The 22,824-nt window shown below is 45.2% G+C and overlaps 1 protein-coding gene across 6 annotated transcripts; it reads left to right on the top strand.

Moving 5' to 3' along the window:
• Positions 1–444: 444 nt before the first annotated feature.
• Aar2 (AAR2 splicing factor) lies at positions 445–22,081 on the top strand. Of its 6 annotated transcripts, none has more exons than XM_021154273.3 (5): positions 445–1,490; positions 4,571–4,715; positions 5,324–6,124; positions 10,647–10,876; positions 20,779–22,081. In XM_021154273.3, the coding sequence occupies exons 3-5, from the start codon at positions 5,368–5,370 to the stop codon at positions 20,944–20,946; spliced, it is 1,155 nt and encodes a 384-aa protein (XP_021009932.1). In that variant the 5' UTR covers positions 445–1,490; positions 4,571–4,715; positions 5,324–5,367; the 3' UTR covers positions 20,947–22,081. The 6 variants fall into 6 exon arrangements, with proteins under 6 accessions (XP_021009932.1, XP_021009942.1, XP_021009939.1 ...); XM_021154280.3 differs by lacking the exon at positions 445–1,490 and adding an exon at positions 1,503–2,020; XM_021154283.3 differs by lacking the exon at positions 4,571–4,715.
• Positions 22,082–22,824: the final 743 nt, after the last annotated feature.

The following is a 22,824-nucleotide window of genomic DNA, read 5'->3' as shown; positions in this document are numbered from 1 at the left end:
ACTTCCATGTCCAGTGTTAAATGCCCTGGGTCTCTAAAAATATGGAGAAGCCATATGAAACCACCTGGAAGCTCGGAGACCACACCACAGAGTTCAGCACCTAAGAAGGGAGTGGAGAGGGGAGGGGGAAGGAGTTGAGCCACTTCCCAAGGGAAATGGAACTGACAGGGAAGGTTGAGACTGCCTGCCTGACTCACCTCTGGCTGACCTGTGGCAGCCCACTGTGATTAGCCATGATTGCCCTGTCTAGCCTAGTCTGCAGCCCCCTAAGACATGAATTGTGAAGTTGTGAGTGGGGCAGATTGATGTGGTCAGCTGTCACTGGGGAACAATGACACACAAGAAGCAGCAGCACAGGGGCCAGAACTCCAGCTGCTTTTAGATCACGTGGTTTGTTTGTTTGTTTTTCTACCCGATCTCTGTACTCTTGAGGTTTGTGGTGCCTCTGTGAAGCTCAGTTTCCTCTTTTGTAGATTGAGAATCCTAATTGCCAAGTCTTCATCCCTATACTTGGTCATTCTTCTCCCAGAATCGTAGCACCAATAAAAAGATGGAGGACATATCTATCAGCAAGGGATAGGAAGATAAATGGAAGATAAACTCAGATCAAGCCCTTTACCAACCCGGGGTTAGAGATATGCAGGTATGGTGCAATCAATCAATCAATAGCCAGTAAAGGGGGCAGAGGGACTCCTGTCCTTTCTGGGAATGGCAAGGCTTTTCCATGAATTTGGGCATGCTTTCTCTCCATTGACAATCATCAGTGCTGGAGGAAGGCCACTTAAGAGGCAGGTGGGCGATAGTGAAGTTGGAGGTTATTTGTCTTCTGCTCTGTCAGCCATTGTAGCTACAGCCAGTCTTGGTAAAGTCACCCGAAGAAGAGACTGAAGGCCTTTGAGAATCCTGCCTTTATAGATAAACAAGCTTACAATCAGGTCGGGAAAGTTGGCAGTACAAGATTAAAGGAGGGTCACATCTTGACTATGGTCAGTGAGAAGATTAGACGTAGTAGTATCTATGTATCTCCCAGTAGCTCTGGCTCATGGTGGAGTTCTGATGTACAGAACCACTCAGCACAAGGTTAGTGTACTGGCTATTCCTGGTTGTCAACTTGACTATATCCAGAATGAACTACAATCCAGAATTGGAAGGCTCACCTGTGACCCTAATCTGGAGACTGGGAGATACAAATGTCTGACCTGGATCTTGGCATGGAGATCTTGAGGCATAGTGGCTATGAATCCCAGAAGATTAAGACAGGGAGACCTCTGAATTCAAGGTCATGTGGGACAAAGCAAGTTCCAGATCCAGGCATGGTGGCACACACCTTTAATCTGGGCACATACTTTCTGCTGGAGATCTACATAAAGACATTGGAAGAAGGAAGATTCTCTCTCTTGTTCACCTGCTTGCCTTGTGGGACTGAGCAACTGCTAAATCCTTGGATTTCCATTCACAGCTGCTGTTCACCATTGTTGGAGAGCTGGACTGTAAGTCATCAACAAATTCCCTTACTATATAGAGACTACCCATAAGTTCTGTGACTCTAGAGAACCCTGACTAATACAGCAAGGCCTATGGATAGTCATTTACTATACACATCATTTGATTTGTTATTAAATACACAGTACATTTATGAGGGCTATGTGCTAGGTTCTAAGGAAATAGAGAAGAAAAAGACAGGCAGGTTTCCTCACTCAGTGCGCATTGATAGCTTGACTGCTGTATTTTGTAAGGCCTGGAAAACACTGGGTGGTCATTTCCAGAGGAACTGCTGTGTTTGCGGTTGAAGGGAATGGCTCTCCCTTCAGGCAACAGCCTTGGTTCTGAAACTAGGGATGAATGTGTCTGGAAGCCAGGACTTGTAGATAATAGGGAACTTTTGACATGGTGACCGGCATAGGAAATGTGGCTAAAGAGGACCAACCATGACTGAGCCAGTCTGTGGCTACTGTGTGCCAACACCTGAACCATGCTTTGGCCAGCCCGTGTCTGCTTGAGACCAAATGGACTGTGGATGGTGAGTATGTTTCTGGACGGGGATATAAAGTGGATAGTTTAATTAAAGTCGTTATTTATAATTCGGGAAGTAAAACGAAACAGTAAGAAGAAACTGCAGTGCTTATCGTGAGGAACCTGGAAGCACGGGCCATTTCTTCTGAGACTCGGGGGGCTCCACCGGACTACTTTTTCCGTAGCACCTATCCGGCACCAAAGCAGCCGAACTTCCGTCCCGTTTCCGCGGAGCCGGAGCGTGAGGTGCTACGGTGAGTGTCGGCCCTCGGTGCGCCTTTCGGCCTCCGGTTTCGTTGTGTGTGGTCCGGCCACCTCGCTTCTTGTCTCAGAATCGCGCTGGCGGAGTCTGGCCTTGTGAGCTGGTGTCTGAGGAGGCCTTTCTTCCTGAGAACCCGTCCCCGAGGACACCGTGGTCAGGGTCTCTGGGGCTTCCGAAGGAACTTTCCCCCGCCCCCCTTTAACTGTAACCAGAGAACGAGACTCACTTGAGCTGGTTCTGCGTGGCTTCCGGTAAGTCACCCACCCGGCTTCCTGTATTTAAGTGCATATTATCGTAAATTAAAAAAAAAAAAATTAAGCTTCGTGTGTATGCTAGGCATCAGGGACTCGAGTCTTGTGGGCTTGACAGTCTTCAACCAAGTACACAAAGTTACACACCTGTCCCTGGAATTGAACGGCAACAGGGTAGCCAGAGTGTCATCGCCAACATTTGACTTAGTCCCGGGTCGAGGAGGCTTTACTAAGATTAAAAAAAAGAAAAATAATTGTGTGACCAAGTGTTATGGGTAGAGTTTTCTCTGGTGTGAGGATCAGAAAGAAGCCAGTGTGGTTAGAACAATCCTTTGGATTGGGGTGGTATTAAATAAGCTGAAGAGTTGACCAGGGAAATTCATGCTGCGTTTTCGGGCCATTCCCTAAAGCCAGATAGAGAACGCATTGAGGACCAAGTACTCTCCACTCTTGGAAGGCGGTGAATACGCTGAGGAGTTGTCTCTGTATTGCAGGGTTGTGAAGAGTGTATTCGTTTGTACGTTTCAGACTTTTTTTTTTTTTTTTTTTTTTTTTTTTTTTTTTTTACTGTGAACTACAGTCCCAAGACTTTGATGCTGTGATCACATCTATATACAAGCACATGTCTTTTTGGAACCATTCCTATCCTTGTTACTTGTGGCATTCCGATAGCTTAAAAATTCTCTTCTTGGTGCTGGAGAGATGACTTTGTGGTTAAGAAACTTGTCTGCTCTTCCAGGGGACCTGGACTCAGTTCCTACCGGCGTCATGGTGCTAAACCCACCTCTAACTCCAGTGTCAGGGAATTCAGCATCCTCTTCTGGCTTCTGTGTAACTAACTTTTCTCATTATTTCAGATAGCTTTCTGTCTAAAAATGATTTCTTTCTTTTTTTTTTTTAAAGATTTATTTATTTAAGTACACTGTAGCTGTCTTCAGACACTCCAGAAGAGGGAGTCAGATCTCGTTATGGATGGTTGTGAGCCACCATGTGGTTGCTGGGATTTGAACTCCGGACCTTCGGAAGAGCGGTTGGGTGCTCTTACCCACTGAGCCATCTCACCAGCCCCTAAAAATGATTTCTTAACTCAAGATACATCTTGCAGTTTGAAAAAGAGTGCTAATTTAGAGTCTTTTCTCCTGGTTTTTTAGGTAAAGACAATAATATTTTTTTGTAAAAGGATTTTTTTTGTTTGTTTTAAATAAAAGAGTAAACATAACCAGCACTTGATTTTCCTGCTTGTGGATTTTGAGGCCACTTCTGTGTAAAATATAGATATCTGGTTTTCAGTAGTCTTATTCTGTGGACATTTCTTTTAGGGCCCAGGAAAGATCCTGGGTAGTGCCTGTAATCTGAGTGTTTTGTCAGTTGGATTAGTAAGTGACTTAGTACTCAATTCAGTAAAAGTTGAAGTACTTGATTGGCTTGCATTGATTGGTTCATGCTGAAAACATTCTTACAAATACTGCAGAGACAGTGTCTGCTACACAGTTGTTTTTAGCATCGAGTGCATGTGAGTGCATGATGGGGTGGTGGGTCATATGCTGGGGCAGACATGTGAAGCTTTGTGGGCTCTCTTTTCTCCTTCCACCCTTGAGTGGGCTCTGGCCATCGAAGTGAGGTTGTCAGGCTTACAAGGCAGGTGCCTCTACTCACTGAGCATTTGCCAGCACCCTCAACCACTTTGCTTTCAATCAAAATGTCCTTATAGGGAATTTAAATGTGGATAAAATAAAGAATCTAAGCCTCTCCTCAAGCACTCACTGTAGACCTGCCATGTCAGTCTCTGGAGGGATTGTGACTCTGGGGAAGCTGTTTGATCCCTGGACTTTCGGTGCTTTTGTTTTGTGATTGTTTGCTTGTTTTTAAGACAGTGTCTTGTGTATGTGTCCCAGGCTGGCCTCCAGTTCACTGTGTACTGAGAATGACTTTAATGTCTGATCTTGTGCCTCTGTCTTTGTCTATCACAGAATTTTTTTGTAACTTTTTTTCTTTTTTTTTTTTTCTTTCTTTTTTTTTTTTTTTTTTTTTTTGTGGTTCCAAGGATCCTTTGTGTGTAATGGACAAGCACTGCACCTGATGGACCGTGTTCTCACCAGCCGCTTGGTTTCATTGTTTGATTTCTGAGAAGACAGTCTCTAGCAATCAAGGGTGATTTTTGAACTCCAGATCAAGGGTTGGGAATACAGGCATGTAGCACTGCACCCTGGCAGGTTGTTTTTAAACTAGGAGCCCAGCCCTTTGCTTTCCCTCATTTCCAAGTAGGCTTTTGATGAGTGAAAGAAGGGAGTTTGAAAAACTCTCCTTCGCTCCTCAGACTTTTTGTTAATTTTAGATGCTCATGGAAAATTAGGTAGCCAGTTTGATTTGGTCATCTTATGGTACTCTCCAGTAGCAGATTTTAGGTAGAATTGTAGCTTAAGGTGAATTTTGCATTGTTCTAGTTTAAAATGAGCCATTTGAGCTGTTTCCACCTTCCACTGCTGTTGAAAGAGGGACATCTGATGGGCAGTGGACACAAGCCTGCAGTACCAGCAGGCAGGTTTTATTTTGGTACTATGTGACCACCTGTCTTTAAGTGGTGGAATGAAGACTCTTGCTCCTTAAATCAAAACCCCCAAATCTCTTTGATTCTGATTTTCCTCATCTGTTAGACAGATGCAGGGTTGCCATGGAGATTAAAGGGAGTTAATTTCTGTCAGGATATAATTCAATATTTGACATAGAGAATGTGCAAGAACTAAAGTATTCTTTTCCCATATTCTGATCAACTGTTTCTGTCTCTCTTTCTCTCTAGGAGACAGAAAAGAGCCCTGCTTTTGGTTACCCTCCACTGGCCTCATGTCTTCCATGCAGATGGATCCTGAGTTAGCCAAGCAGCTCTTCTTTGAAGGAGCCACGGTGGTCATTCTGAACATGCCCAAGGGGACAGAGTTTGGCATTGACTACAACTCCTGGGAGGTGGGGCCCAAGTTCCGGGGTGTGAAGATGATTCCTCCTGGAATCCACTTCCTCTACTACAGCTCTGTGGACAAGGCCAATCCCAGGGAGGTGGGCCCTCGCATGGGCTTCTTCCTCAGCCTGAAGCAGCGGGGGCTGACAGTCCTGCGCTGGAATGCAGTCCAGGAAGAAGTAGACTTGTCTCCAGCTCCAGAGGCTGAAGTAGAAGCTATGAGAGCCAATCTCCCAGAGCTAGACCAGTTTCTGGGACCTTACCCGTATGGTACACTCAAGAAATGGATCTCACTCACCAACTTCATCAGTGAGGCCACCATGGAGAAGCTGCAGCCTGAGAGCAGGCAGATCTGCGCCTTCTCAGATGTGCTGCCTGTGCTTTCCATGAAGCACACCAAGGACAGGGTGGAGCAGAACCTACCCCTCTGCGGCACCGAGTGCAAAAGCTACCAAGAGGGCTTAGCCCGGCTGCCCAAGATGAGGCCCAGAGCTGGGACAGAGATCCGCTTCTCAGAGTTGCCCACTCAGATGTTCCCAGCAGGAGCCACACCAGCAGAAATCACCAGGCACAGCATGGACTTGAGCTATGCCCTCGAGACTGTGCTCAGCAAGCAGTTCCCTGGCAACCCCCAGGATGTACTTGGTAAGAACGAGCTAGGCTTTGGGGAAGGATACTAGTGGGGGTACTCGGAATGCTTAGAATAGGGGGCTTATCTTGGGTTATCTAACCCAGTGCTCTTTTTTTTTTTTTTTGGTTTTTTTTCTGAGACAGGGTTTCTCTGTATCGCCCTGGCTGTCCTGGAACTCACTTTGTAGACCAGGCTGGCCTCGAACTCAGAAATCCGCCTGCCTCTGCCTCCCAAGTGCTGGGATTAAAGGCGTGCGCCACCACGCCCGGCTCTAACCCAGTGTTCTTAAAGGGGGCAGAAGGTGGACTGATTAGTAGTCATCAAAAGGCATTTCACACCTTAGCCTAGAGATTTTAAGTCAAGAGATCTGTATCGGGTCTAGCTGTCTGTGTGTCTTATCTAATAATTTGAGCATCTTTGATGAGCTTGTGTACATAATCCCATGTTTGCTAATTGCTGACATAGCCCACCCTTGCAGAGAGAAAGGATTTGACTAATAGAGCAGTCACATTGAGATCCGAGTCCAAGGCTCCTGATTGCTAGGTCCAATCTGTCTGTGTTATTAAAGCCTCCATCTGATACCTCAGTTTGCTTTTGAGTTCTTAAAATGTTTCTCTCTTCACTGGCTTAGAACAGGACTTTTATTTTTGTTTAAATTGTTATAGTTTTATTGCTACTTGAGCTCTTTTCTTGTTTGTTTGTTTTTTGTTTTTTCAAGACAGGGTTTCTCTGCTAGGTTTCTTGCTGTCCTGGAACTTACTCTGTAGACCAGGCTGGCCTCAAACTCAGAAATCCACCTGCCTCTGCCTCCCAAGTGCTGGGATTAAAGGCGTGCGCCACCACCACTCGGCCTGCTACTTGCACTCTTAATTTTAAAATAATATGTACTTATCACAGAATAAAAATAAAGTTTACTCTAAGTCCTATCTCTAGAAATAACTATTTTCATGGTTGAATTCACTTGTACTTTTTTTCTTTTTCCTGTGTATTTCTATGTATTTCACTTGTCCTTTATGTTTCAGTCTTATCAGTTCAGTTCTATTGTATAAGTGTATGTGGTTTTTATAGAGACAGGATCAGAGAGCAGTGTTCTGTGCTGTGCTGTGAGCATTTCCCCATCACTGCTCACCTGCCTTACGGCTAGCTGTACAGTGCCCAGAGCTGTGGAACTAGTTCTCCGTGGCCACTCCTTAGGTGCCCCTATTTTCTGTTGTAAGTGGAGCCTCGTAAGCACTGGTGAAGGTACCTGGGTTTAGGGTTGGATTGCAGGAGAGTTACCAGATTTGCCTCCTCAGCAGGGGTTGGAGGCAGTTCATCACTGTTGACAGCGCTCAGCATGGATTCTTAGCAAGGGCCTGTTCAGTTCAGTGGTTGAAAAGCTGCCATCTTCTTTCTATCTCTGAATATTAGTGACAGCAAACATTTGGCATGCTCTTGTTGTGTGTTTATGCACATGTCACATATGGCGGTCAAAGGTTAGCCTCTGGGGTGTTGTTCCTTAAATACTGCTAATCTTTTTCTTTTGAGACAGGGTGTCTCGTTGATCTAGAACTCACCAAGTAGACTGGTAGTAGACCCTGGGTGAACATCTGCCTGTCTCTGCCTCCCCAGTGCTGGGAGTTGGAACACTTGTCCCACCACTTCAGCCTTTTAAATTCCAGTTCTGGGGCCTGACTCTGGTCCATGTGCTTGAGAGACAAGCATTTCCCTGACCGAGCATCTCCCCAGCCCCTGCTATACCTCTAAGGTATATTGTCTAAACTGTCCAGGGCATTCACATAACTTCCTATTGGTGAAGGTTGCTTATAGAAGTTTGGTTATAGACCTTGTTATATCCTTGGCTGAATTGATGATAAAATGGACATTTTAATAGGTGCATCATGGAGCTGGAGACATGGCTCAGTGGGTAACAGCACTGACTACTCTAATAAAAGACCCTGGTTCAATTCCAGCACCCACATGGCAGCTGTCAGCTGTCTGTAAAGCCAGTTTCAGAGAATCTGGTGCCCTCTCACAGACACTCGGACAGAACACATAAAAAGAAATAAATCTTTAGTAGGTACATTATAGTGCATGACTTACTGTGTTATATCTGTAACCCCTGAATTCTTGCTTAAACATGACTAGCAATCTTGTTTTCTATCTCTTAAACATTTCAATATTCAAAATAAATCTGTACCGACATAGGTGGCACACTTGAATCCCAGCACAGGGAAGGCAGTTAGATCTCAGTGAGTTCAAGGCCAGCTTGGTCTGCATAGTGAGTTCCAGGCCAGCCAGGAACTTATTTCACAATTTAAAAAAGGAGGAGGGGGAAGGGAGGAGGAGGAGGAAGAAGAAAGAAAGAAAGAGAGAGAGAGAGAGAGAGAGGAAGGAAAGAAAAGAAAAGAGAAAAAGAAAGAAAGAAAGAAAGAAAGAAGAAAAAAAATTTGTTTAGGGCAAGTTTGAATCTGTATAACAATTCCTTGAAATTATTTCTGATACCATCATTTAAATTTTACCATCAAAACCTCACAAATTTATATTAATTCCCTGCCAGAGAACTTCCAGCCTAGCTTTGGCTAGTGAGACCCTTTCTCAACACACCCCTCCAAATCAGACAGTAAATTAGGGCTGTGACTACAAAAGAATAAGCTAAAGTTAGTTCCACAGTTTAACCAGGTAAAACCAAACAGAAATAAGTCACTATGCAAAGAAAATTTCACTCTGTTTTGAAAAGATTTCACAGGCTGGAATCAGGAAACCCTGCCCTTAATGGTGACGGATCAAATGCCATGCATGTAAGAGCTTATTTGCTGATTTTTTTTTTTTTAATGGCCCATATACATAGCTTAAATGTGGCCACCTTTGAAGCCAGGGAGTGCATCCAGGATCCTGGAACTTGCAGGGGCAGTGATTCCCCTGCCTCCTACCTCCTGAGTGCTGTGATGACAAGTTGAACCACCACATCCTGCCACATCAGATGTATCCTGTCTGCCAGGCAAAGCCTTAGTGGCTTGCATACGTACAGTGGCATCCAGAGTATTAGGTCTTTCTTTGTTGGGGACTGGGAATAGGAGGTAGCATTCTGAGTGCTGCTGTGTGCCCCATATTATTCCAAACACTTACCATGCACTGCAGTAAGTAGTTTATTCTCCATTATAATACTCAGATAAGGAAATGGAGGCATAAACAGATTAAGTAACTTGCCTAAGGTCATAACTGCTGCTAAGTAGGAGAGCTAAGATTTGAATCCAGGTAGGTTGGCTCCAAAGCCCATGCTCTTAGCCACTAGGCTGCTCACAGAGATGGAATCAGAGCCCTGTGATTAAATAAACAAAACTAAGCTGACTGGTAGGCTAGCCCTACAATAAGACCTTAGGGATTTCCTGCTGTGGGAGACTAGACGTATTCCTACCCAGTATCAAATATGTTATAGCTTTCTTCCATTATTCAAAGCATTAGTTATACAATCTTGGACACACCCTTAACCTCATCTTAAGGTGAGGGAGATGCTACCTTTCCTGATGACCTAGAGGAATAGGGCTGAGGGCTGAGTGTGGTGTGTAATGGCAGCTTTTCACTAGCCCTAGAGTTGGTCATGTCATCTGGGAAACTTAGAATAGTAGCCACTAAGAGGTGACCATGTCAATGACTCAGATGTTAATTGTAAAATACTATCCTTTAGGGGCTGGAGAGTTGGCTCAGCGATTAAGAGCACTGACTGCTCTTCTAAAGTTCTTGAGTTCAGTTCCCAGCAACCCACGGTGGCTCACAACCATCTGTAATGGGATCCATGCCTTCTGGTGTGTCTGAAGAGAGACAGTATACTCATATACATAAAATTAAAAACCAATCAAACAAAAAATTACACCTTGATCTTGTTTACAAATCCTGGGCCCTGTCATCTCTGCTTCACCAAAATCTTGTCGTTGATAAATAGGCAGCTTTACTTACTTTCTGTTTTTAATTTTTAGGATTTATTTTATTATTTTGAAGTCTCGTGTGTGTGTGTGTGTGTGTGTGTGTGTGTGTGTGTGTGTGTAGGGAATAGGTGTATGAGTGCAGGTGCACACAGAGACCAGAAGATCCCCTGCAGCTGGAGTCACAGGTGGCAGTTAGCTGCCTGTAGCATGTGCTACTAACTGAACCTTGGTCCTCTGGAAGAGCAGCAAATAGTCTTAGCCCTGGAGCCACCTCTCTAACCCTGAGCAGCTTTGCTTTTAATGAGATCTAGAAATTCTGATGGGCAGGTTTAGGGCCCACCTAAAGTGCCAGGCGTATAGTAGTACTACCTCTTTCTTCTCTTGGGGCCCAGTTTTGAGTAAATACCCAGTCACAGTTTGGTGGCCCATGGTTTGGACTGATAGCCGTTCAGCAAACGTTGGCGGAGTATTGGTGAATGAAGAATCTCATTCTAAGGTCTATTGGATGGCAAGGGTGCAGGCCTCCCTGGTGCTAAGGTGTGGTGTGAATGGCAGCCTTGTAAATGATGTAGGGAAGTGTTAGCCGGAGCTCCGTGCTCTGAGGATCTTAGCCCTTCTCTGTACCTCACAGGTGAGCTCCAGTTTGCCTTTGTGTGCTTCCTGCTGGGCAATGTGTATGAGGCATTTGAGCACTGGAAGCGGCTCCTGAACCTTCTGTGTCGGTCTGAATCTGCCATGGGGAAGCACCACACCCTGTACATCAGCCTCATCTCCATCCTGTACCACCAGCTTGGTGAGATCCCTGCTGACTTCTTTGTGGACATTGTCTCCCAGGACAACTTCCTCACCAGTACCTTACAGGTGGGTACTCTGCACTGACAGCCATGTGGTTCATCAGGGAGGCACCATGTGAGACCACCCTCTGCCGGCCACCTTCTTCTTTCTTACTGTTTTCCATGATGTTCCTGATGTTTCCTAGTTCTCTGTCTTGTACTGTGTTGTAAGCACCTCTGGCCAGAGACCCTCTGTCTGCACTCTCTCCGCACAAAGGGCCTACACTAGGTACATTACAGATGGTTGTGACTTCTGGAATGTGAACTCAGGACCTCTGGAAGAGCAGCCAGTCCTCTTGACTGCTGGGCCGTCTCTCCAGCCCCAGCGGTGAGTGCTGTGGAGGCTCAGAGCTTAAGACCTAGTGGCCCTACCAGTGACAACTTCTGTGAACAAACAACCAAAGAACCCCACGGTTGCTCCATTAATCCTTCCCAAGAGTACTACCCAGTGGGCGAAGAACCTCTCACCAGGTCCCACCTCTTACAGTCACCAAACACATGAGCTTCCACGTCGTGAGCCCAGGGGATAAGCCACATAAGCCAGAGCACCAGCTTCTAGTTCTTGCTGAAGCTGTGAGTTGATGCAGCCTAGTGAGGCCGAGTTTTGAAGCTCGTTATTCCCAAAGAAACATCTGCAGCTCCTTAGATCTCATTTAAGCATTAAAGCAACTTTGATTTCCTGTTCAAACAAAATGTGCCAGTTTCTGCAGAGATTCTCTGACAGAAACAGTAAAATTTGCTTTTAACTTGGCAATTAAATTTTCATTATGAGTGGTAATTAGGGAAAGAGCTTCAAACAAGTTAGAATCTTCCTCCTGTACTATTTCCTCCCTTGGCAAACAGATCCCATTCCTTTATGTACTTGGGACAGCCTCTGTCACTCACATTTTGTAACTTTCTCAGGGTTTGCAGAGACAGAAGCAGCTAGTTATCTGTTCCCATAGCTCCTGTGCCAGCAATGTATCTCTTCTCCTCTGTGTGATGCCCCCATAAGGCCCATTCCATGCAAGATGGTGCAGGGTTCTCTCATTCCCGCCCACGGGAGAAACTAGTATTTGTTAATGCCACTGGGTAGTAGACACCATAGTTACTGTGTTATATGATGTCTGAGTTACTTGTTCTGCTGCTGTGGGGAGAGAACTTGATACAAGCAATATAGAGGAGAATTAGCTTGATTTTATCTTTGAACTTACAGTTCAGTTTCATTCCGTGCTAGTGGGGTAGTCCAGCAACAGGAGTTTGAGGCAGCTGCTCACATGGCTTCCACAGAGCAGAAGCAGAGAGTGGTGAATGCCTGTGTAGCTCACTTGCTTCTCTCTATACATTCCAGGATCCTAGCCTAGGGACTACTGGGTGGATATTTGTGCCTCAGTTAATTCTAATCAACAAAATCCCCACAGGCACACCCTGGTGATTCTAGCTCCTATCAGGTTGGCGCCTGAGATTAAGCATCATGTGTGTCTGTTGACAGACCAGACCATTCTCAGTCTTCAAATGAAGGAAAAACCTGCTAAGTGGTGGCCTAACAGTTTCAAGGCCCTAGGTTCAATTTTCAGCACTGGAAAAAAAAGTTAGTACTGACTACAGCCATGACCCCTCCCACCCCGTTTCTCAGAAGGAACAGACCGCTCTTCAGAGCCCTCAGCCTGTAGTTAGGCAGCAGGCTGTTGCCTGGGAACTCTGGCACTTGGAGGCCTTGTGACTGTGGGGATGTATCTGTCAAGTGATGGCTTGAGCCTGTGTGTTCTTCTTCAGAAGAATTAAACTGGCCTTTTCTGTTCTTTGTGGAACAGACAAATTAAATCTTTATTCCACCTCTATGGGGACCCATAGGTGGTGGGGTACTAGCTTCACGATGTGAGTGAACGCTGTTACACAAGCACAGGAAGGCCATGGTGTTCCCAGCATGTGTTGCAGCAGTGATCTGCAAAACACACCAAGGGCCCAGCTGGATTGCTCGAGGCCGGTGCGGGTTGTGCAGGGCTGAGAGTTTGAAAAACTTAATGTCATTTGGTTGTTTGGGGATTTTTGTTTTTAGACATTGTCTCTAGCTCTAGTTGGCCTCAAACTCCCTTTGTAGCAAAGAACAACCTTGGATTTCAGATCCTGCGTTATCTACCTCCCAAGTCCTGGGATTACAGGTGTGTGCCAAACACTTTTAGTTTATGGGGCACTGGGGATAAAACACAGGGCCTCACATTCTACTAACTGAGTTATACCATCTAATGTCATGATTTGAAAATGTTGAGGATATATGCCTTTAAAATGCCACAGCAGTAAATGTTACTGAACATTTATGTGTAGATTCCACTGCAATTGCTGAGGGATACAATTAGGACTTAGCTAGGGCTCCTGTCCTCCAGGGTGAATGCTGATTTAGGAGCACTGACTGAGCACCTCTGGGTACATGATTCTGTTCTACGAGTGGGAATATACTTAAACAAGAATGTCAGAAGTTCCCGATGGCAGGAAGTAAAGAGGTGAGTTAATGAAGGATTCCCAGCTATGGTGTTGCAGACCAGCCCTGTACCGTGATCATAGCCCAGGCCTTTTGGTGTCCCCTAGACTCCATCAGCATTTGTCAGTCTCCGTGCTTACCTTGTTAAACCCTCTGCTTTCCACACTGCTGCCTCTGCTGCTCCAAAATGTAGCTCTGATCCCCTGGCTCCCCTATTGCCTAGGCAGTGTAAGTGTGCCAGCCTTGGCCCTCAGGCTCGTTGTTACTGGGCTCTTGGCCTAGTCTCCAGCCGCTGTTTTCTCCCATCAAGGCGATGGCTGTGGTCTACTCACTGCAAGCCCCAGACAGGCCATACTGTCCCTTCCCTTCCCTTTCCGTTTCCCCTTTCCCCTCTCCCCTTTCCCCTTTCCCCTTTCCCCTTTCCCCTTTCCCCTTTCCCCTTTCCCTGAACAGTGGTGGCACACACCTATAATTCCAACTCATGGGAGGCAGAGGGAGTCTGGTGTCTGTGAGTTCCAGGCCAGCCTGGTCTACATAGAAACTCTGTCTCAGAAAATAAAAAATAGGCATACAAAGAAACAGTGAAGTATTATAAAGGGCATTTGATACATCAAAAAGGGAATGGCAGATTATGACTGGGGATAATATTTTGAGGGGCTTGAGAATTCTAGAAGAGCTTTCTGTGGGGGACATTGATATTTCAAAAGGCACAGTGGAGACTAGGATATTACAAAACTTTTTTTTTTTTTTTAATGAGCCATCTTGGCAGTGAGAATCTGATCCCCCATGCAGAGGCACTCACTTGGGGAGTTTGTGACTGAATGAAGCAGACCTTAAAAGCTTCCTCTGCTCTCTCCCCTGCCAGTCACATGGAACTGGCTTCCTTGCTTAGGAATGAAAATGTCTGTCTACTGCCCGGGAAGAGGGACTGGTATGTGTATGTGTAAGCACTTACAGACATTAAAGACAGCCACATTGACATGGCTAAAATCAGCCCCATAATGGTCTTAGCCATTGATTTTTTTTTTTTTTTCCCTTTAACCTTCCCATGTGAGACACTTGAATAAATGCCACAGGCTTTTACAAATCCCTTGGATATGGCTTGAATAAAAATGATTTGTTTTACAAAAAAAAACCCTTTGTTTCCTTTCATTTAAAACAACTTAACTCACCATAACTTCCTTAAAGTCAATGAAAAGATAATCTGGAATTAACAGTGTGTTGGAAAGAGTTATGCACAAAGCAAGGGTTCTGTCCAGTGACTGCTAGTGTGTAGGCATACAGTGACACAGCCCGTGACCGTGGTGCTTTGTTACAGCTGTGGATGCATTGCAGGCAGCTTCACGCTTCATTACTGCTCTGGGCGCTGTCTCCAGCAGTTCTACGCATAGGATTCTGGGGGTGTGGTTGTGTTGTTTGTCTTATTTTTGAGATGGGTGAGGTCTAATTTATCTCATGCTAGCCTCAAACTCACTATAGATGGACATGACCTTTAACTTGTGGTCCTCCTACCTCTGCCTCCCAAGTACCAGGTTGACTAGCATGTGCCACCATGTGCAGGTAATAGGTATTGGGGGTGGAACCCAGGACTTTATCCTTGTGAGGAAGGTACCAACTGAGCTACACCCTAGTCTCAACGTGTCTGGGTGTGTGGCCTGTATATGTTTCTGCACCACTTGCATGCCTAGTGCCCATGGAGACCAGAAGAGGATGTCAGATTCAGGGCTACCACGTGGGTGCTGGGAGTCACACCCAGATCATCTGGAAGAACGGCCAGTGGTCTTAACCACTGAACCCATCTTTCCAACTTCATATTGTAAATATTTCTAATAGATACATTTATCTACCTCCTTCACCTCCCCGACTGTGGCTTTTGTATGTTCAACATATATTGTCTCATTTAGCCCTCAAAACATACAAGACCTTTAATCGCATCTCATAGGCTGTAAGTGCCTTATGTTTTCGTTCACACTCAGAACCAGGGATCACAAGGCTGAGATTTGGATCTGAAGCTCATTGTAGGAGAGCACCTATATAATTCTAGCTCCTGTTGAAACAGCCCAAATTTTCTGAATTGACCTTGGAAGGCCTGGTTTCAGGCTAGGGAGAAAGCTCAGCAGGTAAAGATGCTTGCCACCAGGCTGGGGACTTCAGTTTGCTCTCAGGACCCCACATGCATGCTATGTGCATGTGTGATCATATAAATTAAATTAAATAAGTGTAATTTTTAGAAAAAAAAGTAAGGCATGAGGCCTGGTGTACACATCTTGGGAGGCAGAGGCAGGGGCTCTCTCTGAGTTCTAGGCTAGCCTGGTCTACATAACAAGTTCCTTGACAGTCAGAACTACACAGAGACCCTGTCGTAAAAGAAGCAATGATTCCTGGTGCTTTTCACTCTTGCTTATCACTGTTGTATAGTCTTGTCCATAAAACCACTTGGGTTACAGAGATAACCCAAGTGCTCTTCTGGCCAGTTTCCTTTGTAAGTCAGTCATTTGAGCAGTTTTGCTGTTTTTTGAAGGAAGTTTCTTTTTTGGACTAGACAAAAAAATCAGGACAAGACAGGCTCAGCTATCCTCTGTGATATAGTCACTATGGTCACCAAACTTTGCTTTTTAAAAAGCATTCATGTTTATGACTGGAGTTTGAGGGTTGTTTTGTTTTGTCTTTTTTTTTTTTTTTAATTTTATAATAGATTTAATAAAGTATTGGTATTTTGGTATTTTATTTTTACTTTATTTGGGCTTGGGGGCTTTTGTTTGTTTTGTTTTGAGGTAGGGTCTCACTATGTATCCTAGTCTGGCCTGGAGTTTACTCTATAGACCGAGCTGGCCTTGAACCTACAAATCTACCTGCCTCTACCTCCTGAGTACTGGGACTAAAGTTATGCGCCAACACCTTGCCTGGCCTATGTTTTTTGTTTTAGATAAATGCATTCATTTGCAAAATGTGATCATCCTGTTTTAAAAGTATTTTAAAAACAATATCCAAGAATAATCAGCCAAAATTAAGATGATTCATTTTTTCATGCTGTTAGAAATCTTTACTTGATTTTACATTAGGGAATAAAGTAACTAGATGATTACTAATTTTTCTAAAGAAAGCATGGAATTAATCCAAAAATTAAAAAAAAAAAAAAACAGATACTTTATTGCTTGAATAAATGCCTTCCCCCCAGTATCACCTACAGGAGGGAGGGTCACTGAAAATTGAGCCCAAGGCCTCACCAATACTAGGCAATCACTGTTACTAAATTGTATCCCAAGCCCTAACTAAATACTCTTAAACATCTTTCCTGAATTGTTTATGAACCACCAAGCAGAGTGTGGTAGCACATACCTGTAGCCCCAGCACTTCGGAGCAAGCTGAGGCAGAACTGAAAATCAGAGGCCACATTGTGAATACATAGTGAATTCAAGGCCTTTCTAAACTATGTACTGAGACAGTATCTTAGTCAAAAACAAATTAATTATTAAGTTTGTAAAATTATTAAAAAAAAAAAAAAAGAAAGGAGGGGGAGGGGCTAGGAGTGGGGTTTGGGGGAAGAAGGCTTTGACCATCCAAGGGCAACACCAGAGCATTTTTAAGAGTCACCAACCTGTTCTGAGATCTAAGTGTGATGAGGCCTCAACAAATCCAGAGGCTCCTGGCTGAGAACTAGATTCCGAAAGAAAGCCAGTGCCCTGTATAATCGTGTATTTACCCAAGTGAGTCAGACAGTGCCATGGGAACATTTAATTGTGTGCAAGTATAATTCAGTAAAGTTGGTCTTTAAAACTGACAGTCACTGTGGTTCTGTGGCCCAGGTTCTGGAGACCATCAATGGCAACAGTTGTAGAAGCATCCACAGGGCAGGATTAAAAGTTTAGGATCGGGCTGGTGAGATGGCTCAGTGGGTAAGAGCACCCGACTGCTCTTCCGAAGGTCCAGAGTTCAAATCCCAGCAACCACATGGTGGCTCACAACCATCCGCAACGAGATCTGGCGCCCTCTTCTGGAGTGTCTGAAGACAGCTACAGTGTACTTACATATAATAAATAAACAAATCTTTAAAAAAAAAAAAAAAAGACAAAAGAAGGTTGTAAATTATAGGATTGACTATCCTAGCATGGTCGGATCATGCTAAGGATGGTGTAGTGACCCAGTATCCTTATCTGTATAATGGGAGTAGTAATCTCCTGCCCTCCAGCCTTCTAGGCTTGTAGTTAAGATTTAAATGACAACAAAGACAAAAAACCTTTCAACTTAGCAGCTTAATAGAGAAGACCAGAGACTTTGCTTTTACCCACTACTTGTTAATTTTATTCTCAGGCGTGTTCAAAAGGGGGAGGATGGGTGATGACTCTGAGCGCAGCTTGTTCCAGCCTCTCACTTCCGGCTATTGCCAACTGTAACAGTTTCAATCTGTGTGTTGTTCTTTCTGTTTGCTTAGCATACCAGGGCCCTACCTAGCTGTGCCAGGCTCTGGGCAATGTGCTATGTTGGACACAGTGGTAATTAGGATTCATTCCCTGCTCTTTAAGGCATAAACCACTGTGACATAAGACAGTGTGAGAAATGCCACGAGGGAAGCCAGACCCAGTCTAGAGGAACAGAGTTCAGAGCAATTCATTTCAGCTTAGGCCTTTGCAAGTCACATAAGCCAGCAGAAGTCTGGGGCCTGGTGTGCAAGCTCATCCTAGATCATCTCCAGTGCCGTCACATAATGAACAATTATTCAGTGCTAGGAACTGCAGAAGAGCCAAAAATAAATCTCTTCATTCTTCTGTACATTAAACAATGTTTATGTTAGAATACCAGGAGTCCAGAACGCAGGTATGAGAGGCACTATTTTGGGTTGCTTTTCTCTTGGATGAGGTCAGCTGTAAATAGTCAGCCTGTTATTTCAGTGAGATTGAGGTAACCCTGAGCTCAGACAAGCACACAGGAGCTTTCTTAGCCAGACCATACAGTAGTGCTCCAGGAAGTTACTCTTATGGCTGGCTGTTGGAGTCATGATTCCTTCCAGTGGAGAACTTGATGTTGCCACTGGAATCAGCTGCAGAGTCTGTCTGTTGCCCCTGTCAGACAAGCTCCCTAAACCATGTGGTGTATAGACCAGCTACAACTGGAGAGACTGAATCATAGTTGCTGTGCTCTGTGGCCATGTCTGCAGGAGGCCTGTAGGGTAACAGGTGGCAGACAAGAACCTTTGTATTCCCTTTTGGGTAACTGAATACCATGCCATATCCTGAAAGTATGGATGCAGAGGTGATGTGGTGGCTGTGCCCTTAATTACAGCACTTGGAAGGGAGAGAGAGGCAGGCTGATCTCTGTGAGCTCAAGGCCAGGCCAGCCAGGGCTGCATAGTAAGACCTTGTCTTAAAAAGTTAATTAGTTAATCAATTAATTTAAAAACAAACAATAAAAGCACATTTTGGTATATTTTTCTCAGAGCATGGTGGAAGTACAGTTTGATTGTCTGAAACTTCTTTGAGAACAGTAAGGTTGTTTAAGAAGTAGTAGACCTGCGATATCCTCAGGAACTGGAATACCCTTCAAATGGATAAAAAAAACCCTTTTGTTTTGTTCCTCATACATGTTTGAATTAGCTGAAACAGTTTGTGGGGACATCAAAATAACAGCTCAGTATCAGAATGTATGTAACTCAGCAATTGAACAGCCCAACTTCAAAACAGCCAAAGAAGTTGGAGACAGTTGGCCAAAGAAAATATACAAACATACAGTAACCTCGTGAAAATATGTTTATCATCACTAATCATTAGAGAAGTACAAATCAAAATTACACTGAGATAGTTATCAAACCCATCAGAAGGGCTGCTGTCCAAAGATGAAGAAGCACTGAGAAACTTGAAAGCCCTGGCGTTCTCCTGGCAGTGATGTACTGTGGTACAGTTGTAGTGTCCCGTAAGGCAGAGTTGTCTTGAGGTCTAGCAGTTCCCTGTCTGGGTCTGCCTCAAAGAACAGAAGGCAGGAACTCAAGTGTATGGACAGTATAGTCATGGAAGCTTCTTTCTCTACAGACACCTTAATTGGTCATTGACAGGTGTATGGCAAACAGAATATGGACAACAGAGGCTGAAGAGATGGATCAGGGCTTAATTGCTGAGGATCTGGGTTCAGTTCCCAGCATCCATGTTAGGCAGCTCACAGCCACCTGTAACTCTAGCTCCAGGGCATTCAACACCTACTTCTGTCCTCTGCGGGCACCTATGTTAGTATGGCATACTCAGACATAGAGGCACACATATACACATAAATAAAAATAAATAAGACCTCTTTTTTTTTTTTTTGGTTTTTCGAGACAGGGTTTCTCTGTATAGCCCTGACTGTCCTGGAACTCACTCTGTATATGAGGCTGGCCTCGGACTCAGAAATCCACCTGCCTCTGCCTCCCAAGTGCTGGGATTAAAGGTGTGCGCTACCACGCCTGGCTCTATAAAGCCCTTTTAAAAGGAAAATATGTGTGTGTGTGTGTGTTACATACACATACACACAAACATGCTAGCCTACAAGTGTGCATGAATTGGAGGTGGGGAAGCTTAGGGACAGGGCCTTACTGTGTAACCCAGGCTGGCCTTGAGCTTGAATTTCCTGTGCCTCAGCCCTCTGAGTACTGGGATTACAGATGTGCACCACCATGTCTAGCTCTGCTCTTTAGTTTAAGAGATTCTAATGTGTCCTTCAACACAGATGAACCTTGAAAGTGTGCTAAGTGATATAAGCCAGCCACAATTGGACAGATACTATGACTAGATTCACAGAGACAGAAAGTAGAACAGTATTGCCAGATGCCAGGGGAAGGGAATGAGAAGGAATGGTGTGTTGTGGGTAGAGTGTCAGTTGGAGAAGATGAGGTTTCTAAAGATGAGCATTGGTAATGGTTGCACAATGGGAATTTACATATTGACACTGGCTAATCACTTAGAAATAGTTTAAATGGTAGCTGCAACTGTTTTACCACGATTTAAACAATGGTAATGCTTTTTAAAATGAACATTAAAGACACCTTTTAAGAGGAATAGAAGCCTCAAACTGGCAGTCCATGGCCCATTTAGAAGATCAGAGCAGCAATTCAGCCTTGTTGGCTGAGGGCCTAGAACTTTATGGGATCCAAGGGCTTACGGTCTCCCCAGACTTTTCTTTACAACACCTGGTATACCCTGTTATTTTCTGTGTTATGCCTGGGTGCCCTGTAGATCTTCACACTCCATCCCACCCTGGGTAGGGCTTTGGTGGTAACTCTCGTGGCCTTACTTGTCATGGGGCATCTGTGCTTGGTATGGTAATTTTCCATTCCAGTCCTGTTCCAATGTCTTCCTTCTTGGTTTGGGGGGGTGCAGAGCAGGTGTCCTGGGACAGTGCCAGCAGCAGCTGATCTACTGCCCCAGAGAGCTGAACATCAGGAGGAAAATTCCACAGCTTTTTTGGCCCCCTGTTCTCAAAAGTAACTTACCCTCTGTTCTCTGTAGGTTTTCTTTTCTTCTGCCTGCAGTATTGCGGTGGAAGCCACCCTGAGGAAGAAAGCCGAGAAGTTCCAAGCCCACCTGACTAAGAAGTTCCGCTGGGACTTCACTTCAGAGCCAGAGGACTGTGCCCCAGTGGTGGTGGAGCTCCCCGAGGGCATCGAGTCGGCCTAACTGTAAATCCTCAAGCTGTGGGAGACCTCTTCCCTCATCACTACAACCCAGGGTCTCCCCCATTCATCTGTCCTGGATGGAACCCTCCAGCACAGTTATCCAGTCAGGTCCTGCAAAGATGGAGCTGGAACCTGAGCTCTCACCATAATACATTCCTTTGCTGCAAAAGTGGCCATTTATGTATGGTTTCCTATAGACTGGCCCAGCTGCTGAATTTCAGGAAAAGAAGAGGTCAAGATGAAACCTGCCCCAGCAACAGTCTAATTCCTTCTGACAACGAGAAAATGAACATTAAATCCAAAAGAACTAGCTGCTTATTCCATTGCTGCTTAAAAGAGGAAAGAAACCAGATCCATCCTAGGGTCTGTGGCATTAAGTCAGTGAGTTTTTAAGTTAAGTGTGGGTTGGAAGCCGAATGTGGTTTGTATAGAGTTTCTTCCTGCTCCTGGTTGGATGGAAGGAAACCTGCCAAAACTCAGGCCACTGACCTCTCAAGAGCCTAGCTGGGGACAGGTGACAAGGAAGATGGTGGATTGAGTCTGGCAGGAGGTCAGCTTCATCTGCCACACCTCCTCTGCCAAAAGCCACAGTGGTTAATACCTGAGTCAGCTGCTGGCTGTGGGATCTCCTGCTACTGTCACCGTCATCCTGAGGCCTCACTCTGCAGCAGGATGTGGAAACCTCCCATGGGTTCCCATTTCTCACAAAGGTTCCCATGATGCTTCTGATGACATGGAAATCAACAGCAAAAGGAGGGGGTCTTGCTCTGAGCCTGCTTCTTAAGCCCTGGTAAAGCCTGGGCCTTTTCTTCAGAACCATAGAGATAGCTGGGTAGCTTAACTCTCCCCAGCCCTGCTGTGGGATTCTCATGAGTGCTGTCACGTTTCTGGTGTTAGGGATTCTTGAAGGCACACCCATTGTGCGGTGTGGGCAGAGTTCTGTCTCAAGAAGGGCTCCAAGGCCCTCCACCCTGACCTCAGGCTCTCTGCTGTACTCTGGAGTCCTTCTGAGGCTTGAGCTCACAGCAGGCCAGTGAGTGAGAGTCCTGCTGTTTAAGACTTTTGGTTCCTCTTGTTTCCTTGGAGATGTTTTTCCAAGAGCACAATGTACATTAAAGTCTTTGAGTTGGGACTAATCCCCCTGTGTGAGTCTCTTATAGCTAATCTGCCCGGTTTCCAAAGTAGCCAAGCTGTGTGCATAGACAACACATCTACCTGCAGAACCCACCCTGGAGACCTGCTCACCCCTACAGTCCCTGGAGAAGGCAGCCAGCCAGCTTTGCCTTTTTGCAGAGAGACACACCCTGTAGCTCTACATTAACCTCAAGTTTCACCTTGTGGGAATTGCTATTCCTCTTTTACCACAAAGCCCACTCATCACAACTACCTGGGGCCTGGGTTAAAAGTGCATCTCCCAACAAATGAATTTCTGATGCAGGCTGCAATGTGTACAAACCTTCTGCCGGGGCTGAGGAAATGACTCAATGGGTAAACTGCTTGGTGTAAAGCGTGAAGACCTTCAGATCCCCAGAACTCGTGAAAGGCCAGGGCAGCAGTGCATACCAGTAATCAAAATGCTGCAGAGGCTGGGTGATCCTAGGGACTTTCTGGTCAGCTGGAACTTGGTAAGCTGCAGGTTCAGTGAGAGATCCTGTCTCAGACATAAGGTGGACAGTGACAGAAGACATCCAGTATCAACCTCTGACCTCCACATGCTCACACACAAATGCACCTAACACATAGACCACACATTCACTAATAGACTGTGCTGGGGTTAGGAGGCCACACGACAAGCTTTCCACTCACATGCAGTACCCAGCATAGGCAGATCCACATAGTGACAGACGAAGGCCACCCACAGCGTGCCCTCAGAAGCAGT

The sequence above is a fragment of the Mus caroli genome, unplaced genomic scaffold (assembly GCF_978045245.1).
Source record: "Mus caroli unplaced genomic scaffold, Mus_caroli_1 scaffold_2, whole genome shotgun sequence".
Taxonomy (NCBI): domain Eukaryota; kingdom Metazoa; phylum Chordata; class Mammalia; order Rodentia; family Muridae; genus Mus; species Mus caroli.
Note: the sequence above shows the minus strand (reverse complement) of the source record. Positions and strands in the feature narration are given on the sequence as shown.